We start from the raw sequence: 20,183 nt of genomic DNA, 5'->3' as shown, positions 1-20,183 counted from the left end.
TAAAAGGGTTAGATGTTGGAGTAGTTAGGCATTTGCAAGTCCTATGAGAGCTTTCACTAACAGTAACAAAGGAAACTGTTTTTGGCTCAGGATTTTGTTTTTTGTTGATTTATTACAAATCGGTACATAAAAGTTCATCAAAGACTCTATTTTTTTATTATTAAAGGAGTCTATGGAACTGAAAATTATTTTTGGGATTAGGATTTCGTTCTTGTCGACTACACATTTTTGGTACCTCAAAGTTGATCATTGGCTTTGCAATGATGATGAAGGTTTCTTCTTCTTCTTCTCCTCTGCGACGTTGAAACGGAAGTGAGAAGGAGAGTGTTGTGAGAGAAGCAGGGACTACAACGGCGTCGTTTTATTCACTACTTCTCACAGACTCACCCTGCAAAAACGTCATCGTTTTAACGCTGACCTGGAACTTAATGTGCTAGGTCAGCTTTTGTTAACACCATCCACAATAAAATTAACAGAAGGACTAACGTGACTAAACTAAAATTTTTGGGGGACGAATTTGATTGAAATTTTTTTTCAAAGATTAAATTAGAGATCGCGTGATCTCTTAGAGACCAATTTGACTATTTACTCTTTTTTGTTATCCTATCTTCCTTTTAATTTATATAAAGAGTCATTTTCACAAAAATGAAACCACTTTTGATCCCTCGTCATCATAGTTCTGATCCAATCAAACCAATTGCCCCTTTTGAATACACTTCTATAATCATCTTCCTCATCCCTTTTCTCCAGGATCGCATATGACCCATATGACACTCCTTTCAAACATACACACCATAAATCATAAGGCATAGTAGAAGTCTCCTTTACCACTAACTACCATTAAGGGTGGAAACAGGACAGGCCAGGTCAGGCTTTGCTCTTAACAGGCCTGGCCTGTCATACAGTTGATTGGCCTGAGCCTGGCCTGCAGCCTGTTATAGGCTATTTATAAAGTACTAGGCCTGGCCTGTTATTCAGCCTGGCCTGGCCTGAAGCCTGTTAAAAGGCCTGCTAATTTTTTTTTACAAAAATAAAATTATTATTTAAAAAAATTATTTTTTAATAAAAATAGTTATATGTAATATGTCATATATTTAATATTTGTAAAAAATTTTAAACTTTTAACATATTTAAAATATAAAAAAATATTTATAAAAAAATATTTATAATAAAATATAATAAATTTAAAATATCTCATAATTTTATTAATAATAAATAATTATTTATATATTTAATTATATTTTAACAGGCCCAGGCAGGCCTGACAGACCTATAAGGCTAATTAGTGAGCCTGAGCCTGGCTTATTAATGTATTAAGGCTTTTAAAAGAGCCTGGGCCTGTACCTATTTTATAACAGGCCAGGCCAAACACAGGCCAGGCTGCAGGCCCCTGACAGGCCGCCTGGCCTTTTTCCACCCCTAACTACCATTAAGGCAATTCAATGAGATATTTTTTTTTGGTAGTCAAAGGGGGCTGAGAGCCCCAAAAGAAAGACAAAAAGTTATAAATCAATAACACAACGGGGTAAGGAAGCCCCTCTCATATCAGCATCTAAGATGGATCTTAAATCCACAAAAGGGGAGTCAATAAAGCAGTACCCACTTTTTTCGCCAACCAGTCTGCAGCCTGGTTACCCTCCCTAAAGGTATGTCTAATTTCAACACTCCATTGTTTTTTCAACCAAACATTCATACTCCTGATTAAGTTGTTTGGGTGCTGATTAAGTTTCCTTCCTTTCGTAATTGCTTCATATACAGCCTTTGAGTCCACTTCAAGTTCTACTCTTTTAAACCCCAAATCCCAGGCAGTCTTCAAAGCATAGCAAACTCCCCACAATTCAGCTTGAAAGGCAGAGCAGGACCCTAAATTAACCATAAAGCTGGCTACCCATCTCCCCCAATGATCCCTAGCTAGCCCACCACATCCTGAACTTTTTCCGTTGGATGCTCCATCAGAGTTGAATTTTATCCAGCCTTCTGCAGGGGGTTTCCACGCTACTTCAATCTCTACTAAACCCATTATCTAAGAAAATGATGTGGCCCATATCATTCTCTATTTCATTCATCGACATCGCTGTTGAATCCTTGGACCCTGAGGGTTGAAATAGCAACCTAGATTCCACATATTGGGCTTGTTGAATCCTAGGAACAAAAGTGCCATATATACCAAGACCAAAAGTAATAAAACCAAAAAATAAAAATGTTATGTTTTTTTTTTTTTGAAAGCAAAAGAGCTCAACACACTAAAGTGGAGCATAGTACATCGAATAAAACAAACAACTAGACAACATCCCAAAGTACCAACCACCAAGGAATAGAAACCCGCATGTCATCTCCGGCATAGCCATCAACAACATTGGGGAGGGACACCTCTCCACTCGTCGCAACTAAACATGGTCATGTGGAAGATTTCTTCAACGCCTTTGCTTTTATTCTGAAAAATCCTCCTATTCCTCTCCATCTAAATGTGCCAGATGATCGCACAGAAACACCTCAAACGTTGCTTGCGGTCCTCTTTTCTACACGGCTCATCTATCCAACTTAAGAAATGATCCTTCATCAAAACCGGAACAGACCAGACCCGGCTAAATACAGATAACCACGCACTTCACACCTGCCAAGCAAATTTACAGCCAAGAAACAAGTGATGGACCTGTTCAACCTCGTTGGTACAGAACACACAGCTCTTATCATCTTGGCTAATAATCCCAAATCAACTTAGCCGGTCTTTGGTATTCACCCTGCCTACCAGGACAAACCAAGCAAATAGCTCCACTCTTGGTGGAACCAAACCTTTCCAGACACTCTTCGTGAAGCTGTAGTTGGTTACCTCCTCTGAAAGCATTCCTTTTTGTAGCACCTGCACAAAGGAGTTAGTAGAAAAGATACCAAGTCTATCAAATTTTCACACAACTCTATCCTCTCTAGTGGTCACTAGCCTGACAGGTCTCAAAGCCTCATGTAGCTGACTCAGAAGGTCTAACTCCCACTGAAAGAGCTCTCTCCTCCATTGGAAGTTTCAAACCCACTCTAACCCATCCCAAAAACCACAATCCCAATGACCGAGCCACATTGATTTGAAACAGAGAAGAGCCAGGAAAACCGTTCTTTTAAGGACCCACAATGTAACCAGACATCCTCCCAAAACCGAGTCCGACGCCCATCACCAATCTCCATAGCCAGACCAGTAATAACCTTCTCCCTTAGATGTTGCTCCTTAATTTGTAGAAGGCAAATGTCCTTCCATGGGCCCCCTTTAGTAGGCAGTACTTGAGTGGACAGTAACTCATTCGGGTTCAGATTATTACAGGAGCAAACCACCCTCTTCCATAACGGGCACTCTTCCTTAGCAAATCGCCACCACCACTTAAACAATAGTGCAGTGTTATGAATCATAGCATCTCCAACGCCCAGTCCACCCATCTTCTTAGGAGCCTGCACCATCTCCCATCTCACCAACGCCATACCGTTCCTACCATCCTCCTTGCTCCATAAAAATCGTCTCTGTAAGGAAATCAACTTCTCCGCAACTGCTTTAGGCATCTTATACAGGCTCAAATAATATACTGGTAAGCTATTCAAGACCGACTTGATGAGTACCAATTTACCCGCTTTGCTTAGCACCTTAGCTTTCCAAAGGCTTAGCTTCTCTTCCACTTTATCGATGATCGGCTTCCAGGTCTTAACAAGCATCGGATTAGCTCCTAAGGGGACTCCAAGATATTTAGTAGGGAGAGTACCCTCCTGATAACCCCACAGCCTACACATACTCTGTACCCACTGCTCTTCACAGTTGATAGGAATCAAGCTAGACTTTTCGAAATTGATACTGAGCCCTGACATCAACTCAAACCACCGCAGCAGCCGCATGTAATTCTTCATAGTCCCCTCTTCTGGTGGACAAAACAGAATAGTATCATCCACAAACTGAAGGTGTGATAGCTCCACACTGTCCCGTCCAACCACCAACGGAGAGATACGTCCGTTCCTAACTGCTTCACTAATCATTCTATGTAAGACATCCACAACCAGTACAAATAAAAAGGGAGAAAGTGGGTCACCTTGTCTCAAGCCCCTCTCCATCTTAAACGGTTTAGATGGCGAGCCATTAATCAAGACCGACATAGAAGCTGTGGTCACACACTCCATGATTCACGCCCTCCACCTGCACCCAAACCCCATCTTATCCAGCACAATATCAACAAAGTTCCACTTGACTCTGTCATAAACTTTTTGAAAATCTAACTTGAGTATGGCTGCCTTCTTATTTCTCCTTTTTAGCCAGTGCACTGTTTCACACGCTATGAGAGCCCCATCATGAATTTTTCTACTCTTCACAAAAGCGCTTTGAGTCTCCCCTACCAACCCTGGCATCACTTCTCTCATCCTTCTAACTAAGACCTTTGAAATAACCTTGTACACACAGCCAACTATACTGATGGGTTTGAGATCTTTAATCTCCTTCGCACCAATAAACTTAGGGGCCAACACCACCCACGTGATATTGGAGTCTGATGGTAACCTGGAAGTTTGAAAGAACCCGATCACTGCTGCCGTAAATTCAGCCCCTATCTCATCCCAGCACCTCTTAATAAAGTTTATGTTGTACCCATCACTGCTTGGCGCCTTGGAAGACTCACAATCCCACACTGCCTCTCTAATTTCCTCCGTCGACGGCATCGCCTCCAAGCCTATAGATTCTTCCTCAGCTATCCTTGCCACCAGACCATCCCTAAACCCCAACAAAGGAGAACAATAAAAATGTTATGTATATATACGTATTCATAAATACTGAATGAGTAATTTTAATATCAAAATCAATTATTAAAATTACGCATTCAGTATTTATGAATACGTATATTTAATTTATTTTTAATTTATATATATTTTAAATTTTAACATATATTTTATACTAATAATTAATTTTAATGTACACTTAGCATAATTTAACAAAAACTATATATATCCCAAAGACTAAAACAAATAGTTATAAATCATGTAGTTCAAATCATCTTAAATTGATTTAGTAGTTAGTTTATTAGTCTGATTAATCAAATGTTATAAATTTAAATTTCGTCTCTAATTATTTTTAATTATCAATTTCACATCAAAATAATGTATTATTCTCTACTCTCTACCTTTAAATTAACAAATAGATTTGGATATGCAAATGCTCACAACTCAGGCGCTGATACAAAATTCTCATCTTCTTTAATTGCTATGTAATATTTTGTTGTCGATTTTCAAATATTGTAGTTCATCATTTAATGATATGCATGGTGGAAACTTCAGGTTTATGTCAAGTCGTTCACATGCTATTGCACCCTCCTCAGTAGGATTAGGAGGCAATCCGTCGTTTCATTAGCTGCCTACTTTCTATAAATGATATCATCTCCTTTTTCTATTTGATTCCAACTTCCATTTTTAGACATGAAATTTTTTGTGACTCTGTTTGCTTTTGTAATTACTAAATACATTGTTATAATAGGCCTTGATTATCCCTCAGCTCTTGATATTTTTGTTCATCATATTTAGTATTAATGAAATTGCAAGTTCAACCACTAAAGTAAAAGTTGCAAGATTATTTCGTATCATGAAAAGCCAAAAACTAGTACTCTATATTTATAAAATTATTATATGTATTATTCTCACTTTGGATATTTTATACGCTTTTCGGCATCACTTTCATATAGTTTTTAGTAGTTTTTATTTAGTTTTTATTAAGTTTTTATAGGTTTTGGTGTTAAATTCACATTTTTAGATTCTACTATGAGTTTTTATGTTTTTGTACAATTTCAAGTATTTTCTGGCTGAAATTGGGGAACTGGAACAGAAGTCTGATTCAGAGACAAACAAAGCATTGCAGATGCTGTCCAGATCTGACCTGCCTGCATTCGGAAGTGCTTTTCTGGAGTTATAGAAGTTCAAATGGAGCGCTCTCGACGGCTATGGAAAGCTGACTTCCAGAGCTTTCCAGCAATATATAATAGTTTATACTTTGCTTCAGATTAGAAGGCCCAAAACTAGCGTCCAACGCCAGCTTCCTGCCCCCTTTTCAGGCGTCCAGCGCCCAAAGAGCAGAGCCCAGCGTCCAAAGGCCCAGAGAGGACCCCTTAGCTGGCGTTCCACGCCCAAGGAGCCTCATAGCACGTGGATCTCATCAAAACTCAGTCCAAACACTCACCAAGTTGACCCAAAAAGTGAATTTTAGCACTAAATAGACTGTTTCACCCTTACTAGTCACCTGTTTAGTATTTAAAGGATTAAATCTATGTATCTTACATCACTTTTTAGTTTTATACACGTTTTACATTGTCTTCTACCTCAGTATGAGGTTCTAAACCTCCTAGGTTGAGGGGAGGAGCCCTGCTGAGTCCTATGAATTAATAAAAGTACTATTTCTTCTTCTTCGATCCGTGTTTGATCTATCTCTAAGATGTATATTCCGATCTTCATCGTGATGAACAAGACGATCTGACAAATTGGCTCTGTTCATCACACTAAGACGAACGTGCCTGACAAACACCCGCGTTTACTTGGGTTCGTGTGAGTACTTGGAAGAAAAACACGAGCCAACAGCTATGAATTTACATCTCTCAGACGGTTAATCCACGATTTCGTTAGGGACTTCTCGAGACATCAGTTCAGCCGATCTTCAGGGATATCCGTGGTATAGAGAGGTTCGGAAGATAAATATGATTAATAATTTGAACTGCTTGAACAACATATACTTTAGTTCTTGACTTACAAATTTTCTCTTTCGCTGGACTGGTGGTATTAGACTCAGCTCTGGAATGGAGACTTGGGAGCAAGAAAATAATTTATGAAAATATTAACCTAATTCTCTAGAATATATTAACTATCTCCTTAATTTGAAACTTTTTATTAAAAAAAAATGATTTGAACCTTCTAATGTATATATGAGAAAGTTTTATTTTCCTAAAAAAAATTGTATTCTCTTTTTGTATGATCACTTTTTAATCTAATAGTAAAAATAAATAGAATAAATAAGAGGTTGAATTCTTTATATATTCGTAATTTTTGTGTGAAATACAAAAATATTTGACTATTTTAATATTTTGTATTGTTATGGTGGTAGTATTCGTCACTAGAAAAAAGGGTTAATTATGTAACAACAATGTTTTGTGAATTTTTTTAATGAAAAAACAGAACATACAGTGATGTTAATACACAATTTAGATTATTTTTGAGGAATCCATTCAAAAAAAAAGCTAAATGTGTAGAGAAAACAAAAATAAATGTATTCATACAACGTGCTCTTTTCTTATTTAATGTGTTGGATACAACTCTCCATACATGGAGAAAGAGAACTAACAGCTTCATCATATCATATCGTTTTATTTAATTACGAGTACTTGCTTTCTCTTCATCTGTCTTTGGATTGGTGCAATCGCAAAGGTTGAACCCTTTCTGAAGCAACTTTTCAACCTCTTCAAACTGAGGTCTCTGGTACCAATAGATAGATGGCAACGAGCCCAATTGTGGAAAACCCAGCAAAGAGGAGGAATGTTCCTGCAGCCCCAAGTGCATGGATGAGTGACAAGAATGTCAAACTCACTATGAGATTAGCAAACCAGTTTGAAACTGCTGCTATGCCTCCACAAATCCCCCTGAATCTTAATGGATAAATCTCTGAGTTCAAGACCCAAGGCACTGTTCCCATTCTAGGAGAGTACGCTAGGATATATAGTCCCAACACTATAACTGCAAGCACTCCAATTTTGCTTGGGCATCCATCATAAAACCACACACGCATTTGCTCACCGCACACCGCTCTGACTTCTTTTGTTTCCGCCAGACACGCTCCCGGAAGATGTTGCATCATGTTCATTGATTACGTTAGATTATATTAGACTAATACATAGATATAAGTTGAAACAAATGGAAGTGATGAACTTACATTGCCCCCAGTGCTGGCACAGAAGGCACATTCAGCTTTCAAATATTTAATGCAGTTCCATGAAGAGACATTGGAGGCATCAAGATAAGCCTGGCATGTAGCATTAGCACCGAAACTGAGGGTGTCAATGTTGTTAATTGGAGGAGCGGTGGTAGCTGCCTGAAAGAAAACTCCGATGAGAGTGAGAACGCAAATGATGATTGCAATAAGGGATAGGAGCATGAGCTTTCTCCTTCCATATTTATGGATGCACAGCATGCTGAGAATAGATTCAACGACGTTGAGACCAGATGTGACGAGGGAGAGTGCAAGTGCGGTAGATTTTGATGCAATGCCGGCAAATTGAACAATGGTTGGGTTGTAATACATGACGGTGTTGATGCCAACAAATTGTTGAGCCACTTGAGCAGTCACGCCTGCATACAATCCTCTTCGAACAGCAACGTTGCTGAAAGCAGCCTTCATTTTCTCTCTAAGAGTTTGACCGATCAACCCTTCCTCTTGCTTCTCTTGTTCTACAGCTTCTCTCATCGCTTTTATCTCCCCTTCAATCTCGTCTGCTTTGTAAATCTTTTCTAGGATTTTCCTTGACTCCTTTTCTTTCCCCTGGTTGTACAACCACCTCGGTGACTCATGTAAGGTCAACATTAAAACGATCCAAACCGATGCCGGAAGTCCGGCTACCCCAAGCATCCAACGCCACGTTCTAGGAGTCTGCAAAGTTAATCAAGATAGATAAGATGTGGACACATATTATTTCAAACAGTTTAGTCAAATACTTTAAATTATTTAATAGATCTTAGTTATTATCTAAGTAGATATACCTTGGTAAACGCGAGGTTGATAAGGTAGGCAAGGAATTGGCCAAAGGTGATGAGGAGACCATTGATACAAACGAGAGCTCCTCTAATGGGTAATGGCAGTTGGGGAGGCTTCTGAGATGTAGAGATGGTAAGTCATGGAAGCTATACCAACTCCAAAACCAACCAAAATTCTTCCAACCATGAGGACCTAAGGAGCAGGGCCAATAGCCATGACTATTGCGTCAAGAAGGAAAACAATATCAGCCCCCAAGATAGAGGTCTTACAGCCCAGCCTGTCGTTCATCCATCTACCGAGTGCAGCACCAATAATGGCTCCCGCTACAGCCATACTTACAATGACTTCCTACAACCATAATTTCTTATCAACTTTTACAAAGTCCTCGCGAATGTAAAGCAAGGCTCCTGAGATAACACTGGTGTCGTAGCCGAAGAGGAGACGTCCAATTCCGGCCGATAGAGTAAGGCGCATGATGTAGGGCGAACTGGTTGCTCTTTTCTAGAATTCTGTAAACTCTTGCTTACTTACTGCCTCCGGCCCTCCTTCCATTCTTATCACCTTAGCTGAAAATATTATTATTCCATCAATCATTGTAATGCATGCAATTAATCTCATGCATTTCATAACATCATGCAGACACTTCCAATTATAAAGTGAAATTTTATTTCAACGACTAATTAATCAATAATATCTACTCTTTCTTATCTAGATTTTAACACCTTACCAAAAAGGTTATTATTGTGTTCCTAATTAACCATGTAAAGTTGCAATTACGAACTCAGAAATACTTGGGAATATATCCTATCATATCATTATTATTTATTTATATATAAAGGAAAAGTATGAACTAAAAAAATTAAAATAAATTAAACAGATGAAATATATTACATACTTGTACTACAGAGAGAAAATGAGCTTTGTTATGGAAACCACAGCACTCTGATGTTAAAAGGAGTCGCAGAAGGTCTCTCAGTTGTGTGGTGAGAATATATGTATATAAAAATTATTGGTTACATACATCTCTATATATAGGACTGTTGTGGTGACTGTTACAGGACATGTTTGCCACTACTAATGTGAATTGAGAAACATAATTCATAAGCCCAAACATGTCTTGTAACAGCCACAACAGTCCTATATATAGATGTATGTAACCAATAATTTTTATATACATATATTCTCACCACACAACTGAGAGACCTTCTGCGACTCCTTTTAACATCAGATTTTTTAGTACAAGTATATAATATGTTTTGTCTGTTTAATTTGTCTTAATTCTTTTTTGGATTGTTTTTTTCTTTATATATAAATAAATAATAATGAAATGATAAGATATATTTCCAAGTATTTCTGAGTTCATAATTGCAACTTTACATGATTAATTAGGAACACAATAATGACCTTTTTGGTAAAGTGTTAAAATCTAGATAAAAAAGAGTAGATATTATTGATTAATTAGTCGTTGAAATCAAATTTCACTTTATAATTGGAAGTGTCTGCATGATGTTATGAAATGCATGAGATTAATTGCATGCATTACAATGATTGATGGAATAATAATATTTTCAGCTAAGGTGATAAGAATGGAAGGAGGGCCGGAGGCAGTAAGTAAGCAAGAGTTTACAGAATTCTAGAAAAGAGCAACCAGTTCGCCCTACATCATGCGCCTTACTCTATCGGCCGGAATTGGACGTCTCCTCTTCGGCTACGACACCAATGTTATCTCAGGAGCCTTGCTTTACATTCGCGAGGACTTTGTAAAAGTTGATAAGAAATTATGGTTGCAGGAAGTCATTGTAAGTATGGCTGTAGCGGGAGCCATTATTGGTGCTGCACTCGGTGGATGGATGAACGACAGGCTGGGCCGTAAGACCTCTATCTTGGGGGGTTGATATTGTTTTCCTTCTTGACGCAATAGTCATGGCTATTGGCCCTGCTCCTTAGGTCCTCATCGTTGGAAGAATTTTAGTTGGTTTTGGAGTTGGTATAGCTTCCATGACTTACCATCTCTACATCTCAAAAGCCTCCCCAACTGCCATTACCCATTAGAGGAGCTCTCGTTTGTACCAATGGTCTCCTCATCACCTTTGGCCAATTCCTTGCCTACCTTATCAATTCACCAAGGTATATCTACTTAGATAATAACTAAGATCTATTAAATAATTTAAAGTATTTGACTAAACTGTTTGAAATAATATGTGTCCACATCTTATCTATCTTGATTAACTTGTGCAGACTCCTAGAACGTGGCGTTGGATGCTTGGGATGGCCGGACTTCCGGCAGTGGTTCAGTTCGTTTTAATGTTGACCTTACATAAGTCACCGAGGTGGTTGTACAACCAGGGGAAAGAAAAGGAGTCAAGGAAAATCCTATAAAAGATTTACAAAGCGAACGAGATTGAAGGGGAGATAAAAGCGATGAGAGAAGCCGTAGAACAAGAGAAGCAAGAGGAAGGGTTGATCGGTCAAACTCTTAGAGAGAAAATGAAGGCTGCTTTCAGCAACGTTGCTGTTCGAAGAGGATTGTATGCAGGCGTGACTGCTCAAGTGGCTCAACAATTTGTTGGCATCAACACCGTCATGTATTACAGCCCAACCATTGTTCAGTTTGTCGGCATTGCATCAAAATCTACCGCACTTGCACTCTCCCTCGTCACATCTGGTCTCAACGTCGTTGAATCTATTCTCAGCATGCTGTGCATCCATAAATATGGAAGGAGAAAGCTCATGCTCCTATCCCTTATTGCAATCATCATTTGCGTTCTCACTCTCATCGGAGTTTTCTTTCAGGCAGCTACCACCGCTCCTCCAATTAACAACATTGACACCCTCAGTTTCGGTGCTAACGCTACATGCCAGGCTTATCTTGATGCCCCCAATGTCTCTTCATGGAACTGCATTAAATATTTGAAAGCTGAATGTGCCTTTTGTGCCAGCACTGGGGCAATGTAAGTTCATCACTTCCATCTGTTTCAACTTATATCTATGTATTAGTCTAATATAATCTAACGTAGTCAATGAACATGATGCAACATCTTCCGGGAGCGTGCCTGGCGGAAACAAAAGAAGTCAGAGCGGTGTGCGGTGAGCAAATGCGTGTGTGGTTTTATGATGGATGCCCAAGCAAAATTGGAGTGCTTGCAGTTATAGTGTTGGGACTATATATCCTAGCGTACTCTCCTGGAATGGGAACAGTGCCTTGGGTCTTGAACTCAGAGATTTACCCATTAAGATTCAGGGGGATTTGTGGAGGCATAGCAGCAGTTTCAAACTGGTTTGCTAATCTCATAGTGAGTTTGACATTCTTGTCACTCATCCATGCACTTGGGGCTGCAGGAACATTCCTCCTCTTTGCTGGGTTTTCCACAATTGGGCTCGTTGCTATCTATCTATTGGTACCAGAGACCAAAGGGCTTCAGTTTGAAGAGGTTGAAAAGTTGCTTCAGAAAGGGTTCAACCTTTGCGATTGCACCAATCCAAAGACAGACGAAGAGAAAGTAAGTACTCGTAATTAAATAAAATGATATGATATGATGAAGCTGTTAGTTCTCTTTTCCCATGTATGGAGATTTGTAGCCAACACATTAAATAAGAAAAGAGGCACGTTGTATGAATACTTTTATTTTTGTTTTCTCTACACATTTAGCTTTTTTTTTTTTGAATGGATTCTTCAAAAATAATCTAAATTGTGTATTAACATCATAGTATGTTCTGCTTTTTCATAAAAAAAATTCACAAAACATTGTTGTTACATAATTAACCCTTTTTTTCTAGTGACGAATACTGCCACCATAACAATACAAAATATTAAAATAGTCAGATATTTTTGTATTTCACACAAAAATTACAAATATATAAAGAATTCAACCTCTTATTTATTCTATTTATTTTTACTATTAGATTAAAAAGTGATCATACAAAAAGAGAATACAATTTTTTTAGAAAAATAAAACTTTCTCATATATATATTAGAAGGTTCAAATCATTTCTTTTTAATAAAAAGTTTCAAATTAAGCACATAATTAATATATTTTAGAGAATTAGGTTAACATTTTCATAAATTATTTTCTTGCTCCCAAGTCTCCATTCCAGAGCTGAGTCCAATACCACTAGTCCAGCGAAAGAGAAAATTGGTAAGTTAAGAACTAAAGTATATGTTGTTCAAGCAGTTTAAATTATTAATCATATTTATCTTCCAGACCTCTCTAACTAATCAGTAATGACGGACATGCACTTTCATCGAAATAACAATGTGTGCATAAAGAATCATAAGATTGAAAACTAACCTCCAAGATTGAAAGAGACTGGACATTCTTTATGTTTGGTACACCTAGACCATTTGGAGTAGCCATGGCAACTCCAATGTTGTGTGAACCTATAGCAAGTAAACCCATCTTGTCAGATCCAAATTAACGGCTAATGCCTCAAATAACCATTGAGTTAACAGACACCACATATCAACCAACTCTAACCAGAAAAACGTTGAATCCACCAAAATTCAAACACATTCAACCTTCAAAGAAGGCTAGCAAGACATGTCGAGAGCTCAGCCTGTAATGTTTAAGATACAGACCTTTGAATATGATCTCCATTGAATCCTCTTTGAAGCAACTATTCAAAGACGGTACTTGGTGAGGGCCATTGACAGTGATTTGACTCGTATTGGCAGAAAAGTGTGCTTGACATCTGGATAAGGATTTTTTTTCTGAAAAGATGTTTTAAGCTCCACTAGAGCATTGCAGTTTATCTCATCTACATAATGGAAATGTGGGACCTTGGCAGCCAGAGACATTGATTTTACATTGCTCTTCGGTATCCTCTAAAAGAGAATAGAGAAGAAAATAATTAACTTCCAAGCTATTGCAACATTCAAGGTCGTCACAGTTTTCTTTCTAGGTTGACATGTATCATTGTCTCGTAAGAAAGACACAAAAGAAAAGGGGTTCATATTCATATGGATGCTTTTACCTTAAGGGAAGTATCCTATCCTCTCATGGTGATTTATACTCAGGTGTCACACTACATCCTTCAGCTCCTTGAGGCTGCTCTACATTATCAGCATGCAAAGCAGCATATGCATTTCTAATTATTCCCTTCTTAGCAGCAAAATTGAGCACATCTTCTTTCAATACCCTTCCATCTTTTCCAGTTCCACATACTTCATTTATGTCTATACCATGCTGCTTTGCAAAACTCCTTACAGTAGGTGTTGATAACCCGCAGCACGCTTCCCTTTTTCAAGATCAGAATCTAGTAGCTCTGCATTATTTGAATTACCAAGAGCCGCTGTAGCCGATGCAGATACATTAACTAATAATTGATCAGAATCAAGTGACTTTGTAGTTTCTGAATCACGAACAGTCGCAGAAGGGAATGCAGTCTCATTATTTGACAAATAGAGCAATGTAGGAATTCACTCACCTCTTGGACATGCCATCTGAGAAGTTCACATTATGCAATACCTTCACCAGTTTGTGCCAACGGCATATCCACGATCTTACCGGCAGAAAGTTCTAGTGCAGGTTGAGTAGAAAAGCAGTGCCTCTTCCAATGCAGAAAATTGAACTACAACATGGAAATTCAACGAATATGGTGAAATAAACACTCAAACACACTCCAATTCACATAGAAAGGCTTCCAAAAACATATCAAACTTTCATTACTTTTAATTATTATGCAGCCACCAATTATAACTATAAGTAATAGGCAACATCACAACAGCACCTCATAAATTAACTGTATCAAAGTCTAAGAACGAAATTGGTGTGACTATTTTGTGCGAAAATAGAAAGAGAAACAATTGATCAACCTAGCTAGCTAGTAATGGCAGTAAGAATTAACAAATAGCATAAACATAACAAAAATCAATGTGATTCTTGATCAAATAAAAGGTGAAGCAACTGAGCATCTGCGAAAGAAGAGAATAAACAAGTTGGCATGACGATTGAAATAACCCCAAGACCAAGTGAAGTAGAATGGTGAAACTTACATCAAAATAAGCATAAGCTGTAGAACGAAGAGCAAAGGCAGAAGAAGAGAAGGTGTGAGAGTGAGAGAGGTGAGGGCAGCGGAGCAGAGAACTGGGAGGAGAACCCGGCGGGCGGAGGTCCAAAGCTTCCTGTGAGATATGCGGGTGAGCATCATCAAAAGAGGGTCTTACGTGTAAACGACTTGTACTTTGGTTGTTGAAAAGTGGTGTGTAATTGAAGTGCTTTTGGAGAACAAAAGAGAGACGTTTGGATAAGGGAAATGTATAAAATCGATACAAATGGATGTACATAAGCCTATCCGATGATATGATGATAGATTCATTCATCACAAAAGCATGGTGCTTTATTACAAGCTGACAGGTTGCTGACTGATTGGTGTATTCACATGGATAAAGGACCCGCAATGAAAGAAGGAGCTTTCTTCAGTGGGGAAAAGTATCTTCTGGTCCTTGAAGGACCAAGTAACAAAGGTAATTAATAAAGAATATGAGGCGGGTTCACAAATAATAAAAAGTTTACAAATAAAGTTCGATTAACATGTGGGGCAAATTTGAATGTACGGTTAAATTAGGTTTGGGTGAGGGCGAAGCGTGGGTTGGACGACTTAGTAGCAGACGGCACTGCACGACGGAGCAGAGGGAGTGGTAGAACGCCGTCGAAGTAGAGGCGTAGATCGGGCCCTGGCCGAGTTGAGGTACACCAGACGGGAGGCAATGGACGACATAGGGCAACCGTCGACGCAGGTACGTGGTGTCGATGTCCTTATTTAAAGTCCTATATTGTCTCTGGAACCATGGTGGAGGTATGCTCCCGAAATTGGTTTCAAGTGGGGGTTCAAGCTCAATAATCGCTTGATCTTGGAGCTCGAGCAGATTCGAAGGCTCAAGAGTCGAATCGAGAATGGAGAATTTTAACCCAGGCAGATCTTCAATGGCCCTCCCAAAAAATCGCCGACCAAGAAGATCTCCGGCAACAAACGGCCATTTCCGGTGAATTCCATCACCAACGATTTGAAACGATCGAATTCAGATATTGGAAATTTGATGAAGTGCTGCTCGCAGGTTCTACAGAAGATCATGAAGCAAAAGGTTGGGTGGATCTTCAAGAAGGAGAATGTGATCCCTCAGGCAAGGTTTCAACCCGAGCCAGTGTAGGTCCCTGCGAGCTCTTCGAACCCTCCAATGGTGCAGTCGCCTGTGCGCACCCCTTCCCCTATGAGAGCCCCGCCGGTGAAGCCTTTGAAGCAGCCAAAGCCTAAGGCGAAGGACCCCAGTAAGAGGGAGATGAGCCTTGAGGAGAAACACAAGTTGTGTATTGGGTTGCAGAGTTTGCCTCTTGCGAAAATGGAGCAGGTGGTACAGATCATAAGGAAGAGGAATGGGAATCTGAAGCAGGACGGGGATGAGATTGAGCTTCATATTGAGGCTGTTGACATTGAGATCCTTTGGGAACTTGATCGATTGGTGACCAATTGAAGAAGATAATGAGCAAAATTAAGCAGCAGGCACTACTTGGCAACTTGAACAATAACAATGCCGCATCTAATAAATCCAATGGGGTAAAACTCCTTTCTTTTTTTGTGCATTTATCTGTTGAATGGGTTAGGCTTATTTTATATAGCATTGTAATCATTTTCTTGCCATATATACTAATTTGTTACTGTGATCAAATTGACAGGAACTGGCTACTGTGAGAAGGTTGAGGCGGCTCTGGCTGAGGTGAAGAAACCAAAGAAAATGGATGCTGGGATGAGGATGTTGACATTGGGGATGAGATGCCGATGAGTACCTTCCCCCCTGTGGAGATTGAGAAAGATAAAGAAGTTGCCGGCAGCCATGCTAATAGTAGTTCTAGTAGTTCCAGCAGTTCAAGTAGTGATTCCTCGTCGTCTAGTGGTACTAAATTTGCTCCTAGCTGTTATTTGGTTTGTTCTTGAACTTAGTATATTTTTAGAAATACAAAAAAGGGAACAACTTTATTTAGATGAACACTCTATTCTTATGATATATTGTTTTGGGCTACTTTTTGAACAAGAATATAGTAATGTTGTATTTGCATTTTTAATACTAACAATTATTTCATATCAAAATACTGAGAGCAGATAGTATTTAACTCTAATATTATCATAGCTATATTGTTATATTTAGCCTCTTGTTATCAAGTAAGCCACCACTTGTTGATAGGAATAATTATGAACGATGCTGTTCTAGCTGGTCGGCATGAAAGTGTAGCTACTTAGCTTCTATTTCCTATTACCATTAATAGCAGCCTATGTCTTTGACTTAGGGAGAATTATTTGTTAATCTTTCTTAGGTGTGTGTATATATATATGAATTTGCTATGACTAATAGAAAGTTTTATCTTTCTAAAATTGCTATGACTTCTCTCTATTTATTCCGTTAAACATTCTAATTTTTTTGTTAACTGATAATGGTACATTCCTAATTGTAATGTTAACTGCTTAATTTGTTTTGTTTATGATAGATACCTCACTGAACAATTAGCAAAACGCATACATTTTGCTTGCTCAAAAAATGGTGCATTCTACTCTAGCATCCTCATATGAAGAGGATTTTCCATGCATCACCTCCATTCACATAAACAATTACACAAAATCCTAAAGACACCACACTTGGTACCAGAAAATCGCCAACTAAAGACACCGTGACGGATTGGAGGACCAACGCTGATGTGATGGTATGTGACATCGTTTGTTTGTGCTGCTTTTGAAATCATTTGTGAAAAGTGTGTCTCTGTTATGGTCCTACTCACTAATTCCATTGCATGTATTTTTATGAGGGACTTGTTTTTTTTTTTTTTTTTTTCATTTTAGGGATTCTAAAGTAATTAAAATTAGGAAAAAATTAAGTTTTGAGTTCTATTTACTTAGCAGTGAGAAAAACTTAGTTCAATTTGCTTATGTTGTGTGTCAAAAAATAGGAACTTGTACCATTGAAAAAAATAGGAACTTGAATTTGTTTTCCCTCGACTATAAATGTTTAGATTCTTTCAAAATTTCTTAAATTTTAGAATATTGTATGACAAGGCAACGTAACCTAAGAGGTAGTTGTTGGACGTAGATAAGATCAATCCCTAAAAATCTTGTGAAATATCAAAAGGTGATGTTATTTGGTTTGTTCTTGAGACAATCTGTTTGCAGGGGAACTTAAAATTTACTCTTATTTTACTCTTTGCAGATTCAGATTCAACGAGTTCCTCAAGGAGTGATTCTGAATAATGGCCAATGTGTGGTGTTCTGCCGAAGAAAATGATTTGCTTCACGGCTTCTTTTGAGTGTGCAGCTTCAATTCATGGACGAGGTGTGTGCTTTTGATTCTCTTTGTATCTCCTTTTCGCTGCAATGCTTCAATTTTCTGCAGATGGAATGATGGCTAAATTTGTGATTGCATTGTTATTTCAGGTAGTGTTGATGTGAACATGGTTTGCTGTTTCATATTGGATGGATTTTGGTGGCAGGGCAACTGCTAGAAGAGGTTTGTGGTGTGCATTATTTTGTAAAAAGGATTCCTAATACTGAAGAGCTAATCAAAACAATGGTAGGCCGGAAATTAGAGTGCAATGTGGTGAAAATCTTAGTTTAGTTCCGTTAGATTGGTTAGAGATTAGGATAGGTCAGGGAGAATCAATGTTTTTGAGTTCACCTTGTACACATTACTACTACACTAAATAGAGTTATCCTCGATGGAGATGGCCATTTATCAAAAGGGATATGTATCTAACTTGTTGGGATCGACAATTAATCAAATTAGAGATCTAAATTTTGTATGTACCACAGACTTTAATGACTCATTATATAATCACCCATTCTTTTAAGAAAAGTGTAAAAAGATGGACCAGAAAGAAAGGACCATTTGGTTTTGAAGATAGATTTCCGAATGCTCTGATAGCTGTTTTGGCAGTGGAGACTGTTGAGTGTTGAATTAGATGACCAATATTAAAAATAAAAAAAAATTTAATAAAATAAAAATGATAATTTTCAGAGCTAGTAAATGCTATTATTAGTATTCTACTTTTTGGAGGCACTGAAATACTGAAATTTTGAGGACAGAGACAAAAATTTTAGTAATAGTTTCTGAACCAACAAACATGATATTGAGTCTCAATCTCGGTCTCTGTCTCAGTACCTCAAAACAAACGCTACCATATGGAATAATGTTTGGTCTTGAAAATATGCATTTTGATTTTTTGATGGGTTGTCCATGGTCATTCGGGCTGTTTTTAGAGGGGTTCGAGTTTGTATTGTAGTATTTTTTTGGTGGGTTGTGTGGGTACGGGTCATGTGGCCAGATCTGAAAAAAAATTAATTCCCAAAAGAAAAAAAGACATAAAATCATGGGTCTAACTAAACCATCTGCTATACCGGTTCGCAAATACATTAAATCATGGGTCAAACTTAACGATATTAACAATTTCTTACTTGGAGCAATCTGAACCCTCCATCAAGAATCTTTTTTCTTGGTGCTTCAAGCACCAGAAAATGCTTTCCCCACCTAAGACATCCCCATGAAAGCATGCTTTGTTACAAGTTGACAGGTTGCTGACTGATTGGTGCATTCACATGGATATGCTTTTGTATTTTAATAAATAAAATAATTATAATAATTACGAAATAAATAATTTAAAAAATATTTATCGAAATAAATACTTCTCTCTTATCTCGTAGAGGTGGACGTGACACGTATAAACGAGATATATATGTATCGCATCCACCTGTCTTATCTCGTTTACATTATAAACGAGATAAGAGATAGATATTTATTTCGGTAAATATTTTTTAAATTATTTATTTCGATAATTATTATATTTATTTAATTTATTAAAATAAAAAATCCAGAAAACATTAGGCGACAATATCTAAGTTTGCAAAATCTCAAGTGATGACAATAGTGGCTCCGAACAGATCTGGCGAGGGAGGAACCAAGCTGACAGTGAGGGAGGAACGTCGCCAGAGACGAGAATCAAGCAACCATGAGTAGACAACCAGAATAGGGCAAGGAGAAGAGGAACGTTGAGCGACAACAGCACCCTCCCGCCGTTTTTTATTTTACAAATTATTATTTTATCATTCATCTATCATGTTTATTAATAATAAAAAACTAAAACAATAATAAATTAGATCTTCCATTAATCGTAATAAATATTTTGCAATCTTAATCGATCGTAATTTTATCATTGATCTGTGACATACATATTGGATTGAAAAAATCGTATTTGTTAAAAATTCAATTGATTGGATGCACAAACCAATTGATTGAAATTCATGTTTCTTAAACTTCAATAGATTGGAATTGATATACAACTGATTGTGGGGTTTCTTTATTCAATTGATTGGTTTTTCCACAGCATGTGGGGTTTGTTTATTCAAAACAACTTGAGAAATACATAGATACACGGGAATAAACCGTATTTAACAAGAATTTTTTTATTAT

The 20,183-nt window shown here is 37.9% G+C and overlaps 1 protein-coding gene and 3 pseudogenes across 1 annotated transcript; 2 read left to right on the top strand and 2 right to left on the bottom strand.

Moving 5' to 3' along the window:
- LOC107614299 (inositol transporter 4-like) lies at positions 6,904-8,647 on the bottom strand (the record flags this gene model as incomplete). The annotated part of the gene is made up of 1 exon (XM_021112209.1): positions 6,904-8,647. A coding segment is annotated over one exon (777 nt), but the record flags the coding sequence as incomplete, so codon positions are not given.
- On the bottom strand, positions 8,645-9,334 carry LOC110262448 (annotated as a pseudogene).
- On the top strand, positions 10,023-12,943 carry LOC107614289 (annotated as a pseudogene).
- On the top strand, positions 15,447-16,455 carry LOC107638720 (annotated as a pseudogene).

Source organism: Arachis ipaensis, chromosome B01 (assembly GCF_000816755.2).
Source record: "Arachis ipaensis cultivar K30076 chromosome B01, Araip1.1, whole genome shotgun sequence".
NCBI classification, from domain to species: Eukaryota; Viridiplantae; Streptophyta; class Magnoliopsida; order Fabales; family Fabaceae; genus Arachis; species Arachis ipaensis.
Note: the sequence above shows the minus strand (reverse complement) of the source record. Positions and strands in the feature narration are given on the sequence as shown.